Source organism: Passer montanus, unplaced genomic scaffold (genome assembly GCF_014805655.1).
Source record: "Passer montanus isolate IOZ18808 unplaced genomic scaffold, ASM1480565v1 scaffold18, whole genome shotgun sequence".
In the NCBI taxonomy this organism is placed as follows: Eukaryota; Metazoa; Chordata; class Aves; order Passeriformes; family Passeridae; genus Passer; species Passer montanus.
The window spans coordinates 7,249,731-7,266,097 of NW_024365381.1; the positions used below are offsets into that span (position 1 = coordinate 7,249,731).

The 16,367-nt window shown below is 44.2% G+C and overlaps 2 protein-coding genes across 3 annotated transcripts; one reads left to right on the forward strand and one right to left on the reverse strand.

Moving 5' to 3' along the window:
- Nucleotides 1-457: 457 nt before the first annotated feature.
- Nucleotides 458-11,341, forward strand: PLEK2 (pleckstrin 2). The gene is made up of 9 exons (XM_039705181.1): nt 458-568; nt 3,191-3,355; nt 4,322-4,503; nt 5,205-5,296; nt 5,628-5,815; nt 6,366-6,467; nt 7,788-7,871; nt 8,993-9,071; nt 10,247-11,341. The coding sequence occupies exons 1-9, from the start codon at nt 521-523 to the stop codon at nt 10,372-10,374; spliced, it is 1,068 nt and encodes a 355-aa protein (XP_039561115.1). The 5' UTR covers nt 458-520; the 3' UTR covers nt 10,375-11,341.
- A 377-nt stretch (nt 11,342-11,718) lies between these two features.
- On the reverse strand, nt 11,719-16,094 carry LOC120500361 (galectin-related protein A-like). Of its 2 annotated transcripts, XM_039705145.1 has the most exons (5): nt 15,898-16,094; nt 14,019-14,107; nt 13,080-13,254; nt 12,521-12,704; nt 11,719-11,996 (listed from the first exon to the last, which is right to left on the reverse strand). In XM_039705145.1, the coding sequence occupies exons 1-4, from the start codon at nt 15,919-15,921 to the stop codon at nt 12,561-12,563; spliced, it is 432 nt and encodes a 143-aa protein (XP_039561079.1). In that variant the 5' UTR covers nt 15,922-16,094; the 3' UTR covers nt 11,719-11,996; nt 12,521-12,560. The 2 variants fall into 2 exon arrangements, with proteins under 2 accessions (XP_039561079.1, XP_039561078.1); XM_039705144.1 differs by having other exon boundaries at nt 11,719-12,704.
- Between the last annotated feature and the right edge of the window lie 273 nt (nt 16,095-16,367).

Here is a 16,367-nt window from a genome sequence, read left to right on the forward strand (position 1 = left end):
TGTAAGACTTGTGAAAGTCTCCTTGTAGTCATAATATCTTATGTTACACTTACGAGTTGTGCTGATCTGTAGAACTCCTGAGAGATGAGTTTGTTAGATGAGAAATTTTAGGTGGTAGTTATTTAGTCTGAAGTTTTGAGGAATGTGGTTTTAAAATTCTGTTTCCCCCTCCCATGCAATACCTGATTTGTCATTTTCTAGCTGCTTTTATATTGGCCAGCTCGCTCGGTGGTGGGTTTTTGCTTTACTAAATTCAGTGAAATTCTTTCAAGATCCTTTTTAGACATCCCTTTGTTTTACTTCCCCGAGGGCAGGTAACGCATCAGAGCCAGCTCGCTGTTTAACTAATGTCTCACAGGTAAGGAGGGAGGGGAAAAGCCAGGGGAGGGAGAGCGCGTCACATTGGAGGAGGGGAGCAAAGAAAAATGAGCTTTCTTAAGCAAATCATGTGCAGAGGGACAGGCTGCCAGGGCTCCGGCGATTCTCGGCGCGGGCTCTGCTCTGTTCCCTGCCGGCCACCATGGAGGAAGAAGCTGGAGTGCTGAAGGAGGGCTTCCTCGTCAAACGGGTGAGTGCTGTGCTTCCCCTGGGAGCGGCTCTGCTCCGCATGACAGCAGCTCCTGAGCAGGAGCGGAGCAGGGGCTGGCTCGGAGGGGCCGCTGCCTGCTCCTGGGAAAGGAGCTGTGCTCCGCATGGCAGCAGCTCCTGAGCAGGAGCGGAGCAGCCCGGGCTCACGGCGGGGCTGGCTCGGAGGGGCCGCTGCCTGCTCCTGGGAAAGGAGCTCCTGGGAAAGGAGCTCCTGGGAAAGGAGCTCCTCCGGGCTGGGGCAGGTGCCTCCCCGGGGAGCTGCATGAGCTGCAGCTGTCCTCTACACACCCGCAGGTGCCCTGTGCTGGCATTTCTGCGGAGGAGGGTGAATTAGCCATCGGGATTACCCAGGGGTTGGAAAGCCAGCACGGCTGCACCTCGCACGCCGCTCTGCAGGGAGCACACCCACGGCAGCGGGGACCACCGTGGGAGGATGGAGACAGGAGAAGTTTTGGGTCGGTCAGGATGGCTTGTGCCTTCTTCAGTGACGTGTCTGTGCAGAGTTCACCATTTCATATGAGAGAATGGAAAAACGACTCCTTTTTTTGATCCCCTTTTTGAAGGGGATCAAAGCAATTCTAACTTAAAAATGCTTTTGAAATAACTCATTTTTTCTATTCTCGTCAAGCAGTACTGTTAGAAAATTCTAACAAGACAAAATGTGGTGAAAAGAGCTGAAAGATTTCAACCTTCCCAATACTTCTCCCTGTAGGACCAAGTCAATCATTGCTGGTACACAAGGAGGCAATTTAGCAAGGGGCATAAACTGCTTTTAGTACCAAGAACCTGTCTCAATGATTAATATGGTCCTTGATTTCATAGAAAAAAATGTGATTGAGAGGTTTGTTCAAAGCTTTGCCACGCCTAGGGAAATGCTTTTGTGCAGTACGTGGCAGTGTTTCTGGTGCTAACATGAAGGCAATCCTGGTCAGGAGTTTTCCTGGCAGGGCTCCCGCCACTTGGCCAGCCAGACACTGGCCAAATGAAGTTCTGTGTGGAAAGGGGGCTGTTCTCCATCCTGCCTTCTGCAGCAAGGGCAGAGCAGTCCCAGCTGCCAGTCTCCTCTCTGGGCTACAGCTGTACTTTTTGGCTCTTCAGTGACTCCTGAATTAAATGGGAAGCCTTGGCACCGAGTGAGAGGAGTAGGTTATTGGCAGCACACAGAGCTGTGACTGCTGGTCTGTACAACATCACCCAAACACACAGCTGGACAGGAGGGAGACCACAAAGAGGACAACTGAGGGACAAGGGAACCAGGGATCCACAGAGAAGAAAGGAGAAAGGGATGGGATCAGGTAATGAAAACAGAGCTTTCATAAGAAGAGAACAGAAGCAAGGAGATTATCTAAATGCATTATAAATAGAATTGTGTACTGTAATGCATTATAAATATAAAATTAATGCATGGAATTAGGTAAAGATAAATTTTAAAAGGCGACCTCCTGAGAAAAAAAGAACATTTCCAGAAGGAAAGAATAGAGCCATAGCAAAGAACATACAGGAAAAATGGCCAAGTAACTTTACAACAGGTGAAAAAAACCCTGAGGAATACAAAGGGAAGGAGAGAAAAAAACTGAGATAGATAAATAGTATTTAGTATGGACTAGAAAACATTGGCTCTACAGTGCCCTGGATTTTAGAGACTTGTTACTCCACCTTTACTTGGAGATTGCTGGGTTTCCCCTTTATTTACAGAGAGCTAATGAGCTTTGATTCATGCCACAACTGGACCTTACATGTTTCTTTCTTCTAGCCATGCCCACCCTATCCCAGGTGTCAGAGCTCCTTTTACCCTCTGCTTTGCCTGCTGGCTGTAATGCTCCATCCCCTGTAGAAACACAAGTCAGCTTCTTGCACAGCAAAGCTGGACAGACACCATCAGACAGGACTAAGCCTGCCAGTGCCAGCCCTCACTGGCTTTGCTGTCCTTTAACCAGACTAAAGAGAGCTGGGGGCTGTTTACAGAGGAAAAATGGAGGATTTGTCTGTATTGTATAATCCATGAAGCATTCAACAGCAGCCATCATTCAGTCTTTTGTCATCAAAAAGCATATTTCCTTTACAGGGAACAGTAGCACAGGGAATGTTTTAGCCCAGGAGGTTGGAGACAGGATTGAAATGAACTTCTCGTTAGCAGCAAGGGGAGGATGTAAGGAAAAGCCAATTCACCCAGCAAAACTCTTACAAAACAACTGGGCACCTAGAGCCACTTCAAAATGAAAAAGACACCCCCCAGGGTCACCAGAGAGGAGGAGCTGGTTTCCAAGAGCCCTCACACATTTTGGATTTAGCCTGTGCTGTCAGCAAACAGGTGTGCACCTACATCAGCTCTTTGGGATAGTTTATGTGAGCTTTTACAAGAAACCTTTTGTGCCAGTGAAGTTCTCCAAAGTTCTTGAAGAAAGAGCACAGCGCTTTTCTACTCCTCTATATCTTTATAGTGATGTAGCTATGCTATTTTGTTACTTAAAATGTGTATTTCAGGGAGAACAGGACTCACAATGACTTCTTGTGCTTCTTTTCATACAAGAAGGCAAGAAGAAAATATGGTCATTTCTCCGTGCTTGTGTTACAATCAGCTATGTGGATTTCCTCCCTCCAGGGACATGTTGTTCGCAACTGGAAAGTGAGATGGTTCGTTCTGCTTCAGGATAAGCTGCTCTATTACAAAATTGAAGGAGGCAAGAAGGAGCCTTCTCCAAAGGGCAGGATCCTTTTGGATGGCTGCACTATTACTTGTCCATGCCTGGAATATGAGAACAGACCGGTATGACTGGAAAAATGTATCTCTTCTCTATGTCACTCATTTTCTAACTTCTTCCTCTCTTTTCCTCTCCTCCTGGCTTCTTTGATTACTGCAACCATACCACTGGGGTGCTTCCAGAATTAGGCCCAGCCAAAAGCAAGCTGCCACTAGCAGTGTAACCAGGACAAGCACTGAATCCCTCATTGTCTCTTCCCTGTGCCCAAATGTGAGTCAGCTATTAACAAAAAAACAACCCCACTCCTGTACACACAGTGAGGAGAAAAAAATGTAAGTGTATCAGCCCAACAGTGTGTGGACAGAGGATATGAACAACCCAACAGAACCGGAGGAGGGTGGAGGAAAAGGGAAATATCACCTGTGATAGTTGCCTTAAAGCCTGGGTATCATGGGGTGCTCCCAGGCAGCCAGATCAGACTCCTTTTTCCTTTACCAATGGGATATTGGTGCTGTAGAAAGTTTTCAGCAAGAGGACTCTGGAAGAAAACATTCCTTCTGTGTCTTTCTGCTCTCCCATGGGTAGCAGCAATGCAGATTTCCTCTGTGTGGGGTATCTGTGTGGTCTGCTCTCTTCTCCAGGAACTCCATGCATGTAAACCATGTTTATAACTGAAAACCCAGGGACTTGAGGGGGATCGAAGAGCCAAAAAAATTACAAAAAAACAACCCCCCCTCAAACAAAAAACCCCCACAAGCAAACAAAAATAAACAAACAAACAAAAAAAACCCACCCAAACAAACAAACAAAAACCAAACAAAAAACCAACCAACCAAAAAATTTTAAAAAACCACCAAAACCAGCCCAGATTTGTGCCCACCATCCTTCTGAACAAGAATTACTCTGAACTGCTCAGGTGGGATGCACTGTCAGACTTACTTGTGTCACTTGGGCCAGTGCTAAAAAAAGCAAAATGCAAGAGGAGCGAAATAGGTAAATGATGTTATTGCTTTGTCCTTCTTTCTCCACAGCTACTCATCAAACTAAAGACAAAAACCAATACAGACTATTTCCTTGAATGTTGCTCCAGGGAGGAACGTGACTCTTGGGCTTTGGACATCACTGGAGCTATTCATGCTGGTCATCCAGTACAGGTACAAGAACTTCACAGAATGAAGAACTCCTTCAAACTGCTAGAAAATATCAGCCTCCAGTAAGTGTGTATGATTTCTCCTTCTGTTTTTGCTGTAGTTTGCAAAGTGCCTGAGTTGATGGATGGGGAGGGCCAAGGGAAGCTCCTTTCTGCACAGATCTGCTCCTGTGTGGCCATGAATCCCTGAACTGGCTGTCCTAGCTTTGCACATACTTTAGCCAGGGATTGCACTTTTTCCTGACCATCATCTTTTGGGAGTATGTGGGTTCTGCACAGGCTGGCTTGAATACCTTCCTAGTCAGCTGCAAATGACCTCACTGGGGACATGTATAACCTCAAAGGATGTAACATCAGGGAAGCACCAGGTGGTGGATTTCTGCCCTGTTGCTGAGTTTTCAAAGCTGATATCTGGAATCCAGACATGGATTTTTAGGGTGCATCATCTTAAATAAGAGGAAATGGAGACTGATTAAGAAACAGAAAAAATATATTAATTTGATTTGTGTTGAACAAGTAAATTGGGGTGACTATAGATCAGTTTGCAGTGCTCTGAATTGAAAGATATTTTGTGAGGCATCTTGTTTAGGGCTGCTGTTGGGAGAATAAAGTTTTCCTGGAATGTACTTAGGACAGTGCTTCTGGGGGAGTGCCTAGAATACCTCCCATCTTTATGTGGGTAATCATAAGGACACCCCTGGCACTACAGCTATTTCTGCCTATCTCTCTCATCTGCTGATGTTGTGCTGTGCTCTCATTTGCAGCAATATAGTGGAGAGAATGTATGACAGCAGCACTGGAATTAAGCTGACCCGCAATTTGGATCAAGGCAACAGATACAAAGAGACCTTCACAGGTACATCTGGCAGGCAAAGAGCCACCTCACATCTGATAAGCTACATTGCAGGGACAAGGGAGCTACTGTACTGCCTTCATAGTGCGATAAGCTCTGGCCCATTGGAACCTGACAGTGCAGCCAAGCTCTCCCACACCTTTCTCTCCTGCTCTTTGGATGTATGGAAGCATACTTAGGACCCCAGACTTTTGGTCAACTTTGCACTTCTCTGACAATCTTGGGGATGGTGCCAAAATGTTTCTGCAAGTGAAAACCTGTGTGGCAGGAGACCATCTGCCTTCCTTCAGAAGAGCACACTGTCTTGGTATGAGAGCTGCCTCTCTTCCTGCAGGTTCTGCCCTGGTGGACTGGCTCATCTCCAACAGCTTTGCTGTGTCACGATTCGAGGCCGTCACCTTGGCGTCCATGCTGATGGATGAGAACTTCATCAGGCCCGTGGGAGTCCGCAGCACCGAGGCCACGCGCTCCAGCGACCCCTCTGAGAAGTTCCTTGACGACTCCACTGCACTCTACATGTTTGTGAGTGATGCAGCTGCCCCACAGGCACCTACTCTGGCCCCCGTCACACACTTGGTTTGGGGTACAGGTGCACAGCATGCAACCAAAGGCAAATGTGCAGGCTGGGAAAGTAAATGCAGAAGGAGCAGCTCTAGTCTTTTAGTAGTACTAACACTGGCACTTTTGCTACATGGGAGCCAAATAGCTACATGGATATGGAGGGATCTACAAATTACATAATTTAGGCATTAAAAGAGGTGTGTCCCTGGAGTGCAGTGCTGTGTCTGCATGCATTGGAGGCAGTGCTGTAGTTGTGCTACAGCTCAAGGCCACAGCACGTATACCCAGCATGTACAGCTGTGATTTGTTGCCTGTGAATTTTGGTCCTACAAGGCTGAGCAGCAGAGCTATGGAGTAGAACTTACTCATTATATATAAGATAAAAACAGCTAAGGAAAATAAAATGGAAAATAAAATGGAAAATAAAATGGAAAATAAAATGCAGAACTTTGTACTTTAAAGTCTGTTTAGATTCGAAAGAAAAGTGGAACTGTCTTTTTCCTATTTGCAGGCTGAGAGCAGTAAGAAAAATACTAGTTCCAAGGAAGAGGTCAATTTTAACATCTCTGAATTAAGTGGCACAATTGTGAAGCAAGGATTCTTGGTGAAACAGGTAAGTATAGTCTTGGAACCTGCCCCGGGAAACAAGAAAAAGTACAGCTCTTAGGGTTTCTTAGAGAGTAAATGTGACTTATACAATGATGGCTGGACAGATGTGCCTAGCAGAACTAACTTGCCTGTCAGTACTTGAGGTCTTGCAGTTAAGAGTATGCTGTTATAAAGAAGTGAACTGTGGAACTTGCTCAGGCAGGATTAATTGGATATTCTGTACCTATTGAGCATATACTGAAAGGTACAAAACAGCATCAGAAGCAGAAGTACCACACAACCTCCAAATTCTACCAGATGTGTTACATTCACTTCCAAGCAGAGCCACCGTTCCTTTGGTTTAGCCTATCCCATCCAGGTGATGTGAACAGTGAGGATGTGTTGCTGGCCACAGACAACTTTCAAAGCTGAGTAGCTTGACCTTTGTATGAAGTGGATATTTATCTGTGCGCAGTTGTCATGTACACATGGCTGCTTTGGTGGTAGTAAAACATGTTTTTTGGGCACAAGTACCTGTTGGCAATAACTGTTTTCCAAGACCTGCCCAATTGGTCTGCAAAATGTAGTTTCCAACGCTTGCTGTGAACAAGATGAGGGTCAATAAATTTCAGAGCATAACACAGCTGCCTGCAAAAGGAATCCTACGTGCACTGCATGGCCACACAATTACTCTGAAGCCTTGTACCGAGCCCCACCCTTAGCGTTGTGCAAACTGGATCACCAGATGCTTGCCAGCCCTCCCTCCTCCAGCTGCCAGGCATCACGAAGGTAGGCAGGGTGCTGCAGGATCCCCACAGGCTGGCAGGGCAGCCCCCATATGCACAGGACACGAGAGCTGCCCAGGAGCTTCTGCCCATGGGCAGCAGCAGCCAGGGACAGCCCCCAGCAGCCCCAGCCCCGGGCTGGCCCTGAGCCCCAGCACCAAAGCTCCAGGAGAGGGAATGATGCCAGGGCCTGGCACAGGCCTGGCAGCAACGGGAGGGCTGCAGAAAGAGCTGCAAAAGGACCTGACATAACCCCTTTGGAGCACAGAGCATGGGATTTTAATCTGAAATGAAAAGCAGGAATGAGGGATATAAGCATTTGTTCCTGTCACTCTGCTTTCTTAGTTCTCAGCACAGGCAAGGAAGAGATGAAGGAATTGTCAACATATGAAGAAGAAGAAAGATCAGCAGAAGGTCATGGGAATTACCAAGATGTTAGGAATTTTTTTTTTTCTGTTGGATCCAAACCCTCTTTTTTGGTATTTATTTATGTCTCCCCTACAGCCTGTAGGAAAATGGTCATTTCAGAAGGTAGTAATTTTAATTCTTCCATTTTGCAGGGGCACAAAAGGAAAAACTGGAAGGTGAGAAAATTTGTTTTGAGAGCTGATCCTGCTTTTTTGCACTACTATGATCCCACCAAGGTACGTGAGTGGGAAGTCACCAACCCCAGAAATCCTTTTAGAAATATAAACATTTTATAGCAAAGATACAGTTATGCTGTAAATGTTTGTATCATTCTGGGTTCCTCTGTCCATTTCCAGGAATTAGACCTCTCTGGCCTTACCCTAGGAGGTTGTCCTTGTAGGATTTTATACCCCTGCATCTTCTGCCTTTTTCCCAGTGAGATTCCTTTTCCTTAGCCGAGCAGCAGCAGCAATCCTCTTGGGATTGCTCTCTTGCTGAACCCTGCAGTCTGGGACCATGGTCCTGCAGGGTTTCTTCCTGGGTTGTGACCTCTCTGGGCTCAAATCCCACCATTTGAGGACCATACTGGTTCTGGGATTTTTTACATCCTTATTCCAGCATTGAATAGGGTCTTCTTAATGCCAAAGTATTTCTAGGAATTTCTACTACTCAGTTTTAAACTTTCTCATCAAGAGTAGAATTTATGTTCATTAATATAATAATCAATGGGAGCAACTCAGATACTTAGGGTACCACAAAGCCAAACAGGATTGCAAGAACATGTATAGAAATGCTTTATGTGACTTTTAAAGAGAATAGAAACAATATAACAGTGAAAAGAGCTTATGGAGCTAGTTCATTTTTTGTTTCCTGTACCTTCATGGTTTTGGGTTTGTTTTTTGGTTTTGTTTTTTTTTTTCACTGCAAATTATCCTTGTAAGGCTATAAGCTGAAACTGCAGAACCTAAAGGTAAGAAAAAAGAGTGCCAGCCAACCAGGGAAAAGAACTAGATTTTTCCCACACAGTCTCAGTGAAAAACAGCAAGCTAAATACTTACAGAAGTATATATAATTCAGTATGTTGTTACTGATAAAACCATATGTACATTTGAAGTGTGATTGCCTACCCTTGTGCTTTTAACTGATCTGCACCATGCCCAGCTACATCAGAGAAACATCTGGGACTAAAAAATATAGCAATGCCTTTAACTATATGTTCTAATTGATTTCTCTTGTGACATAGATGTTTCATGCCTGGAAAAACTGCCATTATGTCTCCAACTTCATAAAAGTGATGCACGTGCTCTGGGACATGGTGACATTTTCCAGACATGCCTTGTTTCCTTTTTCTTTGCAGGAAGATAACAAGCCAGTAGGTGGATTCTCTCTTCGTGGCTGTCTTGTCTCAGCTCTGGAGGACAACGGAGTCCCAGCAGGTGAGCACAAGCCTCTGAACTTTCATACATTTATATGTATGCTGTAACAACACATTCTTTGGGTATGGGTTTGTATGTGTGGCTTCTTGTATGCACAGGTGGGCTCACTTTCCATTTCCCTTCACAAGAAAGGGAAGAGGCGTGTCACAAGTGTCTGTACTGCTGGGTTGTCCACAGCAAAGGGGACACTTTTTTTTTTAGTGTTATTTCTGCATATCTTGAGTGTTCTCTTTATATGGGCTTTTCTTAGTCATATGACCTCTGAGACAGGCCTAAGACTGATTAATATTCCAGAGTTAACAGACAAAGAGAAACCACTTTCTTTTTGGGTGTTGTTTAACTCGAAGTCTTGAGGCATCCTCTGATGCTATCCACTTCTGTGTCCTCTCAACTTATGCTATTACCTTTTCCCTTCTGACCTGCTAGAACCCAAATGTAGGGGACACATAAAGACAGCAATAAAAAAACTAGTTCTGCTGGAGTATAGGCTTAGTTCAGGCATTTGTCTAGAGCTTCAGCCTCATAGATAAGTGTTTCTGCTATTAAAGCAATTTATTTTATGACAGTAAGCACAAAGTGTAGATACCAAATACAGAACAACTTTCTAAAGAGATGGTCTGAAAAAGCTCTGGTCTGGGGGCAGGGGCAGATGATGAACAACAGAGCTCCTTGCTAAGAGGAACCCAGCTATGGGTAAGAGAAAATATAATCTACCATGCAAAATGGTAGGGGTTCATAATTCATTCAGTGTATAACTCAAGTAATAGTCTCCACCTAAACAGAGACTATTTTAGATGTTGTTCAGTGCACAGTAGTTCATACAATCTGTGGCAAGAGTGTCTATACTGTATTTTCATAGAATCACTGAATCAACAAATGTTTGGGTTAGAAGGGACCCCAAAGATCATTTAGTTTCAATCTCCCTGTCACAGAGAGGGTCAACTTCCACTTAACCTGTTTGCTCAAAACCCTATCCAACCTGGCCTTGAACACTTCTAGAGGTTTTTAAGAGGGAAATCAAAGACACAAAAGCTTTAGATGTCTTATCCGTAATAAAAAGGAAAGATTTGATTCCCTAATTTATGAAATTCAAATTCCTTGTGAAGCTTCATAACTGCCAGAAAGATTTTCTCTGTGCACCCTGCTGATCTGTCGGGCTTTTTTTTTCTTTGCAGGAGTGAAGGGCAATGTGCAAGGCAACCTTTTCAAAATCATCACCAAAAATGACATTCATTATTACATCCAGGCCAGCTCCAAGGCAGAGCGAGTGCAGTGGATTGAGGCAATCAAACCACTGACATGAGTAATGTGGACTCCATGCCAAATGAGTCCACATTTAACAGCTGCTTTGATCACCTGATATAACTTGGGTTTATTTTTATATGTTCTAAAGAACTTAAAACCACATTTATGACCAACTTCCTGCTCTCGTTGTCTGGGAGTCTTGTTTTTCCCTTGACAGTCAATGTTCATTATTTGAATCACCATGACACCTACCAGGTCCTGGCAGACCATGCAGACCAAATCAAGTAGATCCAGAATAACACCCCCACCTTGAATTTACCATCAAACCATCAAGACCAAAACAGGTGGATACAGACAAATGGGGCTTCATGAAGAAACGTCAAGATATTCCAAGATGGAAGAAAAGGATCTTTTGTATAAGTATTCAGTCTATGTCTGACAGATCCAGGTTGTGCTTTATCTTAAAGCAGAATTGTCTTGCTCCTTCCCCCTTTATAAAGGGGCTCATAAACTTAGCTAGTTAAGACTGAAACATCTAAGTCATGAAAAGTGCTGGTATCTGAGGCTGCCTTTCTTGGCATACCACACGAATCTTGTGCTAAGCCACAACCCAGCTGCCAGGATAATATGCATTGCAAAACAAACAAGGGGTCTGTCTGTCCACCCATCTGCTCTACTATTTAGTTCTCTGTCAGACTGGAAAAGAACAAAGGATCTTGCTCCTCACCCGTATAGATTACTCTTCTGCTGGTAATGGCCCATGTCAGAACAGGATCCTGAGTATCAAAGCAGACCAGTGGAAGTTCCAGACAGTTTCTGGTAATGAATATAGTGGAAGAAATCCCTCAGCCATAAAAGCAAGACTTTTCCTTCTGATAATTACCGTAAGTCCATTTAAGTTAGAGCACAATTTGAACAGAGAACTATAGTAGCAGTCCTAACTATTGCTTTTTCTATCTTAAATAATTTTTTCCCATTATTTGTCTACTAAACTTGTCTTTGATATCATTAAATATAAAAAAACAGTGCATTTGAATATCCTGTGCTTTTTAGAGATGTGATTTTTCTCAGAGGGCAGTTTGAGTAAATGAAAAATAATGGTTTAGTACACTATAATTTTAGGTTTATGTATAAACTGAGACACCAGAGGATAAAATGGAATGTAGGAAGTTCTTCAGACACCCAATCAGCTGCTGATACACTACTTTCATAAAACTTCTTGTTTTATCTGAGTATCTTTTTCTGACAGCCAGATTTTTTAGAGCCTTCAAAAAGGCAGCATGCTCAATATCTTCCCTGAAGTCATAGAGGAATTTGATAACCCTCTATCCACGGATTCATTTCTGTACAGACGTTTTGGTCTCTGAGTTGTGTAAGTACAAGAAGTCCCATCACGACCAAAGCCAGAATATGATAAATTTGTGTTTATTTATTAAAATAGCCATGTTGTAGGATTTTTCTCAACAGTTACAGCAATGAAATAACAGCACAACTCTTACATGCACTCAAATATTTAAGAGAGCTTGTAAAGAAGTTTGCTAGCAAAGGTGTAGTTTTAATTACATGCAAGAACAAGAATGGGCAGTGCAGTTTCAGCTGCAGATACCATTTCTTAGGGCTGGTCCAGAGAAGACTGTGAAATCCACAGCTGTCAAAACCTTTCAGTTCTGGAAAAGCTGCCTGGAAGAGACAGGGTAAGGCAGGTAAGGTATTTATTGCTCTCTGCTGGAAGGCACAGATGGTTTTGTGCTGACTGAGCAGAGCTTCCAGAAAAAGCAATCCCCTCCTGATAACGTGAGCCTTGCTGGGGCCCATCAGACTCCCTAATTCATTTATAAGAAAATCTCCTGCTTCTCTTTTCTCAGACCCACCACCTACATAATGCCCAGTTGTAGTCACACGGCTAACAACAGCCAGCCAGCACAGAGGACTGAGCTCTGCCACCTGGCATGCCTGAGGGGGTAAGGAGCCATAAGGATGCGAGATACTGCATAGCATCATAAATCTTGCAGTTTGGGAGGCCAGAAGTGTTTCTCAGCAAAGGCATTGGGATTTATCTGGACCAGCCATAGCTTTGCAATTGCTGTGAGTGTGTATGGGGAGAAAAAGTGTGTTTCTCAAACACACCAGTGAATTAAAAAGATACAGTTCCCACTCTCCAGAATCAGCTGGGGGAAAAAGACAAAACATGTCTGAGAAAGTACATTTTCCTGTGTCCTCTGGTGGTATCCTGGTCTCCTTCTTTCAAGCCACTTTGGTAAGCTTGATGTCCCCTGAGATCCGCAAAGCTTTCACCAGGTTCAGAGGCTGAATGCGGTGAGTGAAGTCACAGAGCTGCCGTCCATCAACCAAGACTCGTATCTGCTGGTGTTCACATAAGAGCTCCATCTGCAGTGGAAAAGGACAGGGAAGGCTGTTGGACATCAGCAGCAGATCTCATTTCAACAGCATGGACTTAGAACTAAATGCTACGGGAAACCACAAAGCAAAGCACAAAGCCTAGCAGTTCTTTTGAAATGCCCCTAATAAATAACCTACCCTCTTTTGAGGTGATACTGCAGAGCTCCAGTGGGTACTCTAGCTGTGATTAGAGAAAGAGATGCTTCTTTCCCATCAGGCTCAAGCTGTTGCTGTCTAGACAGCAGGTTAACTGGACTAGTTAACCTGGCAATGCCAGTGGCTGGCTGTTGGTAGTGATATAGATAGCTTTTAGCTTTTCTCCCCTCCTTTTCTCTACACTTTTCATAGTACCTGAAAAATTACCTTGAACGTGTCACCTGCTGTAAATGGAAAGTAGGGAATAGTCTTCTCTTCCCTTCCCCATTTCCCAGCAATTCGTGCATTTCGGGTGATGGATTTCTCACTGAAGTTAACTGTAAATAACAGCCCAACATCTTTGTTGGCATCCACTGGATCACAGAGCAGAGTCACTGAAAAGCTGAAAAAAGATCTATTAAGTGACTGGAACTTTCAGAAATGTGAAAGGACATGGTGAACATGGCAGGTGCATATAGAGACTAGAGACAGCTGTTGGTTCCATGTCAGACTGAAACACAGGACTTCTACTGGCTTAGAAGCTGGAGAAAGGGATGAGACCTGGCTGGTCTTTGTTTCCTGCCCCAGTGTCCAGTAGAATGCTAGTGATATCTAATGTTGCTTTCCCTCTGTCTTGACTGAAATCAAACCCTTCAAAATGTACTCATTTGTGTCCTAAAAAAGGTTATGGCATACTCTTCACCAGTGGAAGCAGTGGAGCTGATAGCTGTGGATGCAAAAACTGTGTAATGATGAGCACAGGTGCTATTATCCAGATAAAAGACAGCAATGAACCTTCACCTCCTGTGCCAAAACTGGTTTTTAAACGGTGTTGATTCCAACCCCCCACAGACAACCAAGATTCAGGTTGAGAATTGCACCTCTTCCTGAAAGAGAAATGCCACTTATGTGTTCCCTCCAGTTCACATTAGATAAGGGCAAGGAGTAGAAAATCTTGTCAGGGCAGTCAGAAAGGCCGAACAGTGAAGTCCTCCCTGACCTTTTAATCTTCGTCTGAGTGCAGAAAAATTAAATAAGGCCATAAATTGTTAATCTGTTTGACTTTCTTCCTTCAAAGAACACATACTTCCAAGAAAGTGTCTGAATTTAGAAGACAGGTAGGAGCATGTATAACAGGGTGAAGCCCCCAGCAGTCCCTTCACCTACCTCTTGGGTTTGGAGTGTACCATGCCTATGACTGTGAGTTTCATGGTTGGTCTCAGGCCACCTTTAATTTCACCAACATACTGCTCCACCTGCAGGGAACAGTGAAAATGGCTTCAGTGGGTCATGCTGTGGGTAAACCAGCTTTAACAGCTGCTTTGATCACTTCACATAACCTGGGTTTACTTTCATATGTTCTAAATAACTTAAAAGTATTTCCAGCTCAAAGTACTTCTTGCACTCTGATGACACAATAAATCTGGTAACAGCACTCCAGTTGCTCTGGTCACAGCAGATGAGAAGCTTTGTGGCAGCATAATGTGTGGGGCTTGAACCTACTCTGTCTTGCTACCTCAAATTTGCTACCAGATTTTGGTGGGCTAACTTGGCACCACCAAGCCTTACACCAGGCCAGGCAGGCTCTGTCCTCCACTGCAAAAAGCAGCACTGTAGATGCTGCCCTGCCACTGCACGCTGACCACATCCTCACAGGCAATCCCAGTCCTTTTGTGACAGTGACTTTGAAAAGTCACACTCTTTCAGAGGCAAAGAATGGCTTCTTGGTGGATCTGCTTTTGTCCTGTTCACAGAGACCTGCAGTTGCAAGCTGCACCCAAAGATCTGAGCTACATTTGCTTTTTCCAAGCAATTCTCTAACAGCTTTGATGGTCAGTGGGGGAACTAATACAGGCCATAGCTGACATAGAAATATTAAACAGAGAAACTTTGGAAACAATTGATAGGGATGTTTTGAGGTTTCGTCTTCAGAAATGGCTTTAAAATGTAAATATTAGAATACTACAGCATGTAATCACTCCCCAGGCAGATTCATTTAGAAAGAAGCTGCTATAAAACACTAAATGTTACTAGAAACTTGCGTAACACTGATAATATTCCAAGGCAAGGCACAACAGACCCTGTTTGAGATAAAAAGAGCTTTATCGTTCCAGTGTTCCAAGGTAAAAATTCAGACGGTTTTGCTAGAAGACTTGCACAATATATGCACACAAATTCAAGATAAAAAATATTTTTCCTGTACCTCATTTCCCAATTTTATTATACTAGTCGTGTCTTCTGCTAAGATGACCTTATACAATTTATTTTCCCACTTAGGTATTCCCATCCAGCTACCTTTAGAGCTTCACAGATGTATTAATAAACGTCTAATTCCTAACATGGTCAATATCAGAAGAATAATTTTAAAATTTACCTTCAAAAATGACAGCAGTACTACTAATTGTTAATGATGTAAATTTACTCTTGCAGGAGTGCATAGGTGACTCCAGCAAGTATGTTTTGAACTTTGTAACAAAAGAAATGCATCAAGGACTCGATATGTCTTACATAAGGAAACTGCTCATCAAGTAAAAAATCTGACTGTAGGGGGATACTTTAAACTGGATAAAGCAACTAGAAAGCAGGTAATAAGCATAAAAGATCTCAGATAAATGAAGTTCATGCTCACAGAGGTCTCATGTCCCACTAAAGCTTCTTCCTTGCCTAGAGACAAGATACAAAATACTACCCCAAATTGAAAGTGCACATTGAGAAATTGTTTGTGCAGAGGTGCACTGTAATAAGTGCCATCACTAAAGGCACAGGGTGTCAGAACTGAATAGAACAGATGACGACCACATGGTCTCAAGAGTCACAGCTCATCCAGAGTGGCTGGAGAAAATTTGGACGCGTGACTGCCCGCACACCATTTATGTGTGGACACCTAGTTAACCTAGCTACAGGTGAGAAATACTCAGGACGATGGAGGAAGTAATGGTAGAAACTCCTGCAGAGTTTATGGGTGGGTCCCAGCATATGCCCATGGGCACAGCTCCCATCCCGCATTTTCCATTCAGGAGCCCTGGGGACTGACTTGGTCACTTACTTTGGCACACCTCTCCTCTGTCATCACCGCTCTCCCTCCTACACCGGCCTCGCCGCTGCAGTCCCCGGAGCAGTTTTTGTTTTGTGTGTCAGGACAAAAGCAAACAAAAAGCCCGGAATAAAGGGAGGATGTTGAGGGGGGGGGTCTTATCTCTGGCAAACACCGGCCGGACACCACCCAGCCCGGCAGCTGAGTCACTCCGCCTGCGCCGGGCCCGTGAGGGGGAGGCCGCCACGAGCGCGGGGTGAGGGCAGCGGCGGCGGGCCCCGCTCGGGAGCGGGAGCCGTGCCTACGCGTTTGGTACGGGCGTGGAAAGGTCCGGCTGAGGGTGCACAACCCACTCCTAAGACACTCTGTGCTGCATACGCATACTTGTATATGCAATACATACAAACCCCACGTCATTTATTTCTTGATATCAACTCTCTCCTGTCTCAAATGCATAACTACATATGTATATATATATATAC

Excerpts from the sequence above, each read along its gene's own strand:
- PLEK2 (XM_039705181.1), top strand. The coding sequence starts at position 521 with ATGGAGGAAGAAGCTGGAGTGCTGAAGGAGGGCTTCCTCGTCAAACGG. Across the intron at positions 569-3,190 it reads AGGGCTTCCTCGTCAAACGG|GGACATGTTGTTCGCAACTG; the intron begins GTGAGTGCTGTG and ends TCCTCCCTCCAG. Across the intron at positions 7,872-8,992 it reads ACTACTATGATCCCACCAAG|GAAGATAACAAGCCAGTAGG; the intron begins GTACGTGAGTGG and ends TTTTCTTTGCAG.
- LOC120500361 (XM_039705145.1), bottom strand. The coding sequence starts at position 15,921 with ATGACAGAGGAGAGGTGTGCCAAA. Across the intron at positions 13,255-14,018 it reads GTACACTCCAAACCCAAGAG|CTTTTCAGTGACTCTGCTCT; the intron begins GTAGGTGAAGGG and ends ATCTTTTTTCAG. Across the intron at positions 12,705-13,079 it reads CAGCAGGTGACACGTTCAAG|ATGGAGCTCTTATGTGAACA; the intron begins GTAATTTTTCAG and ends TTTCCACTGCAG.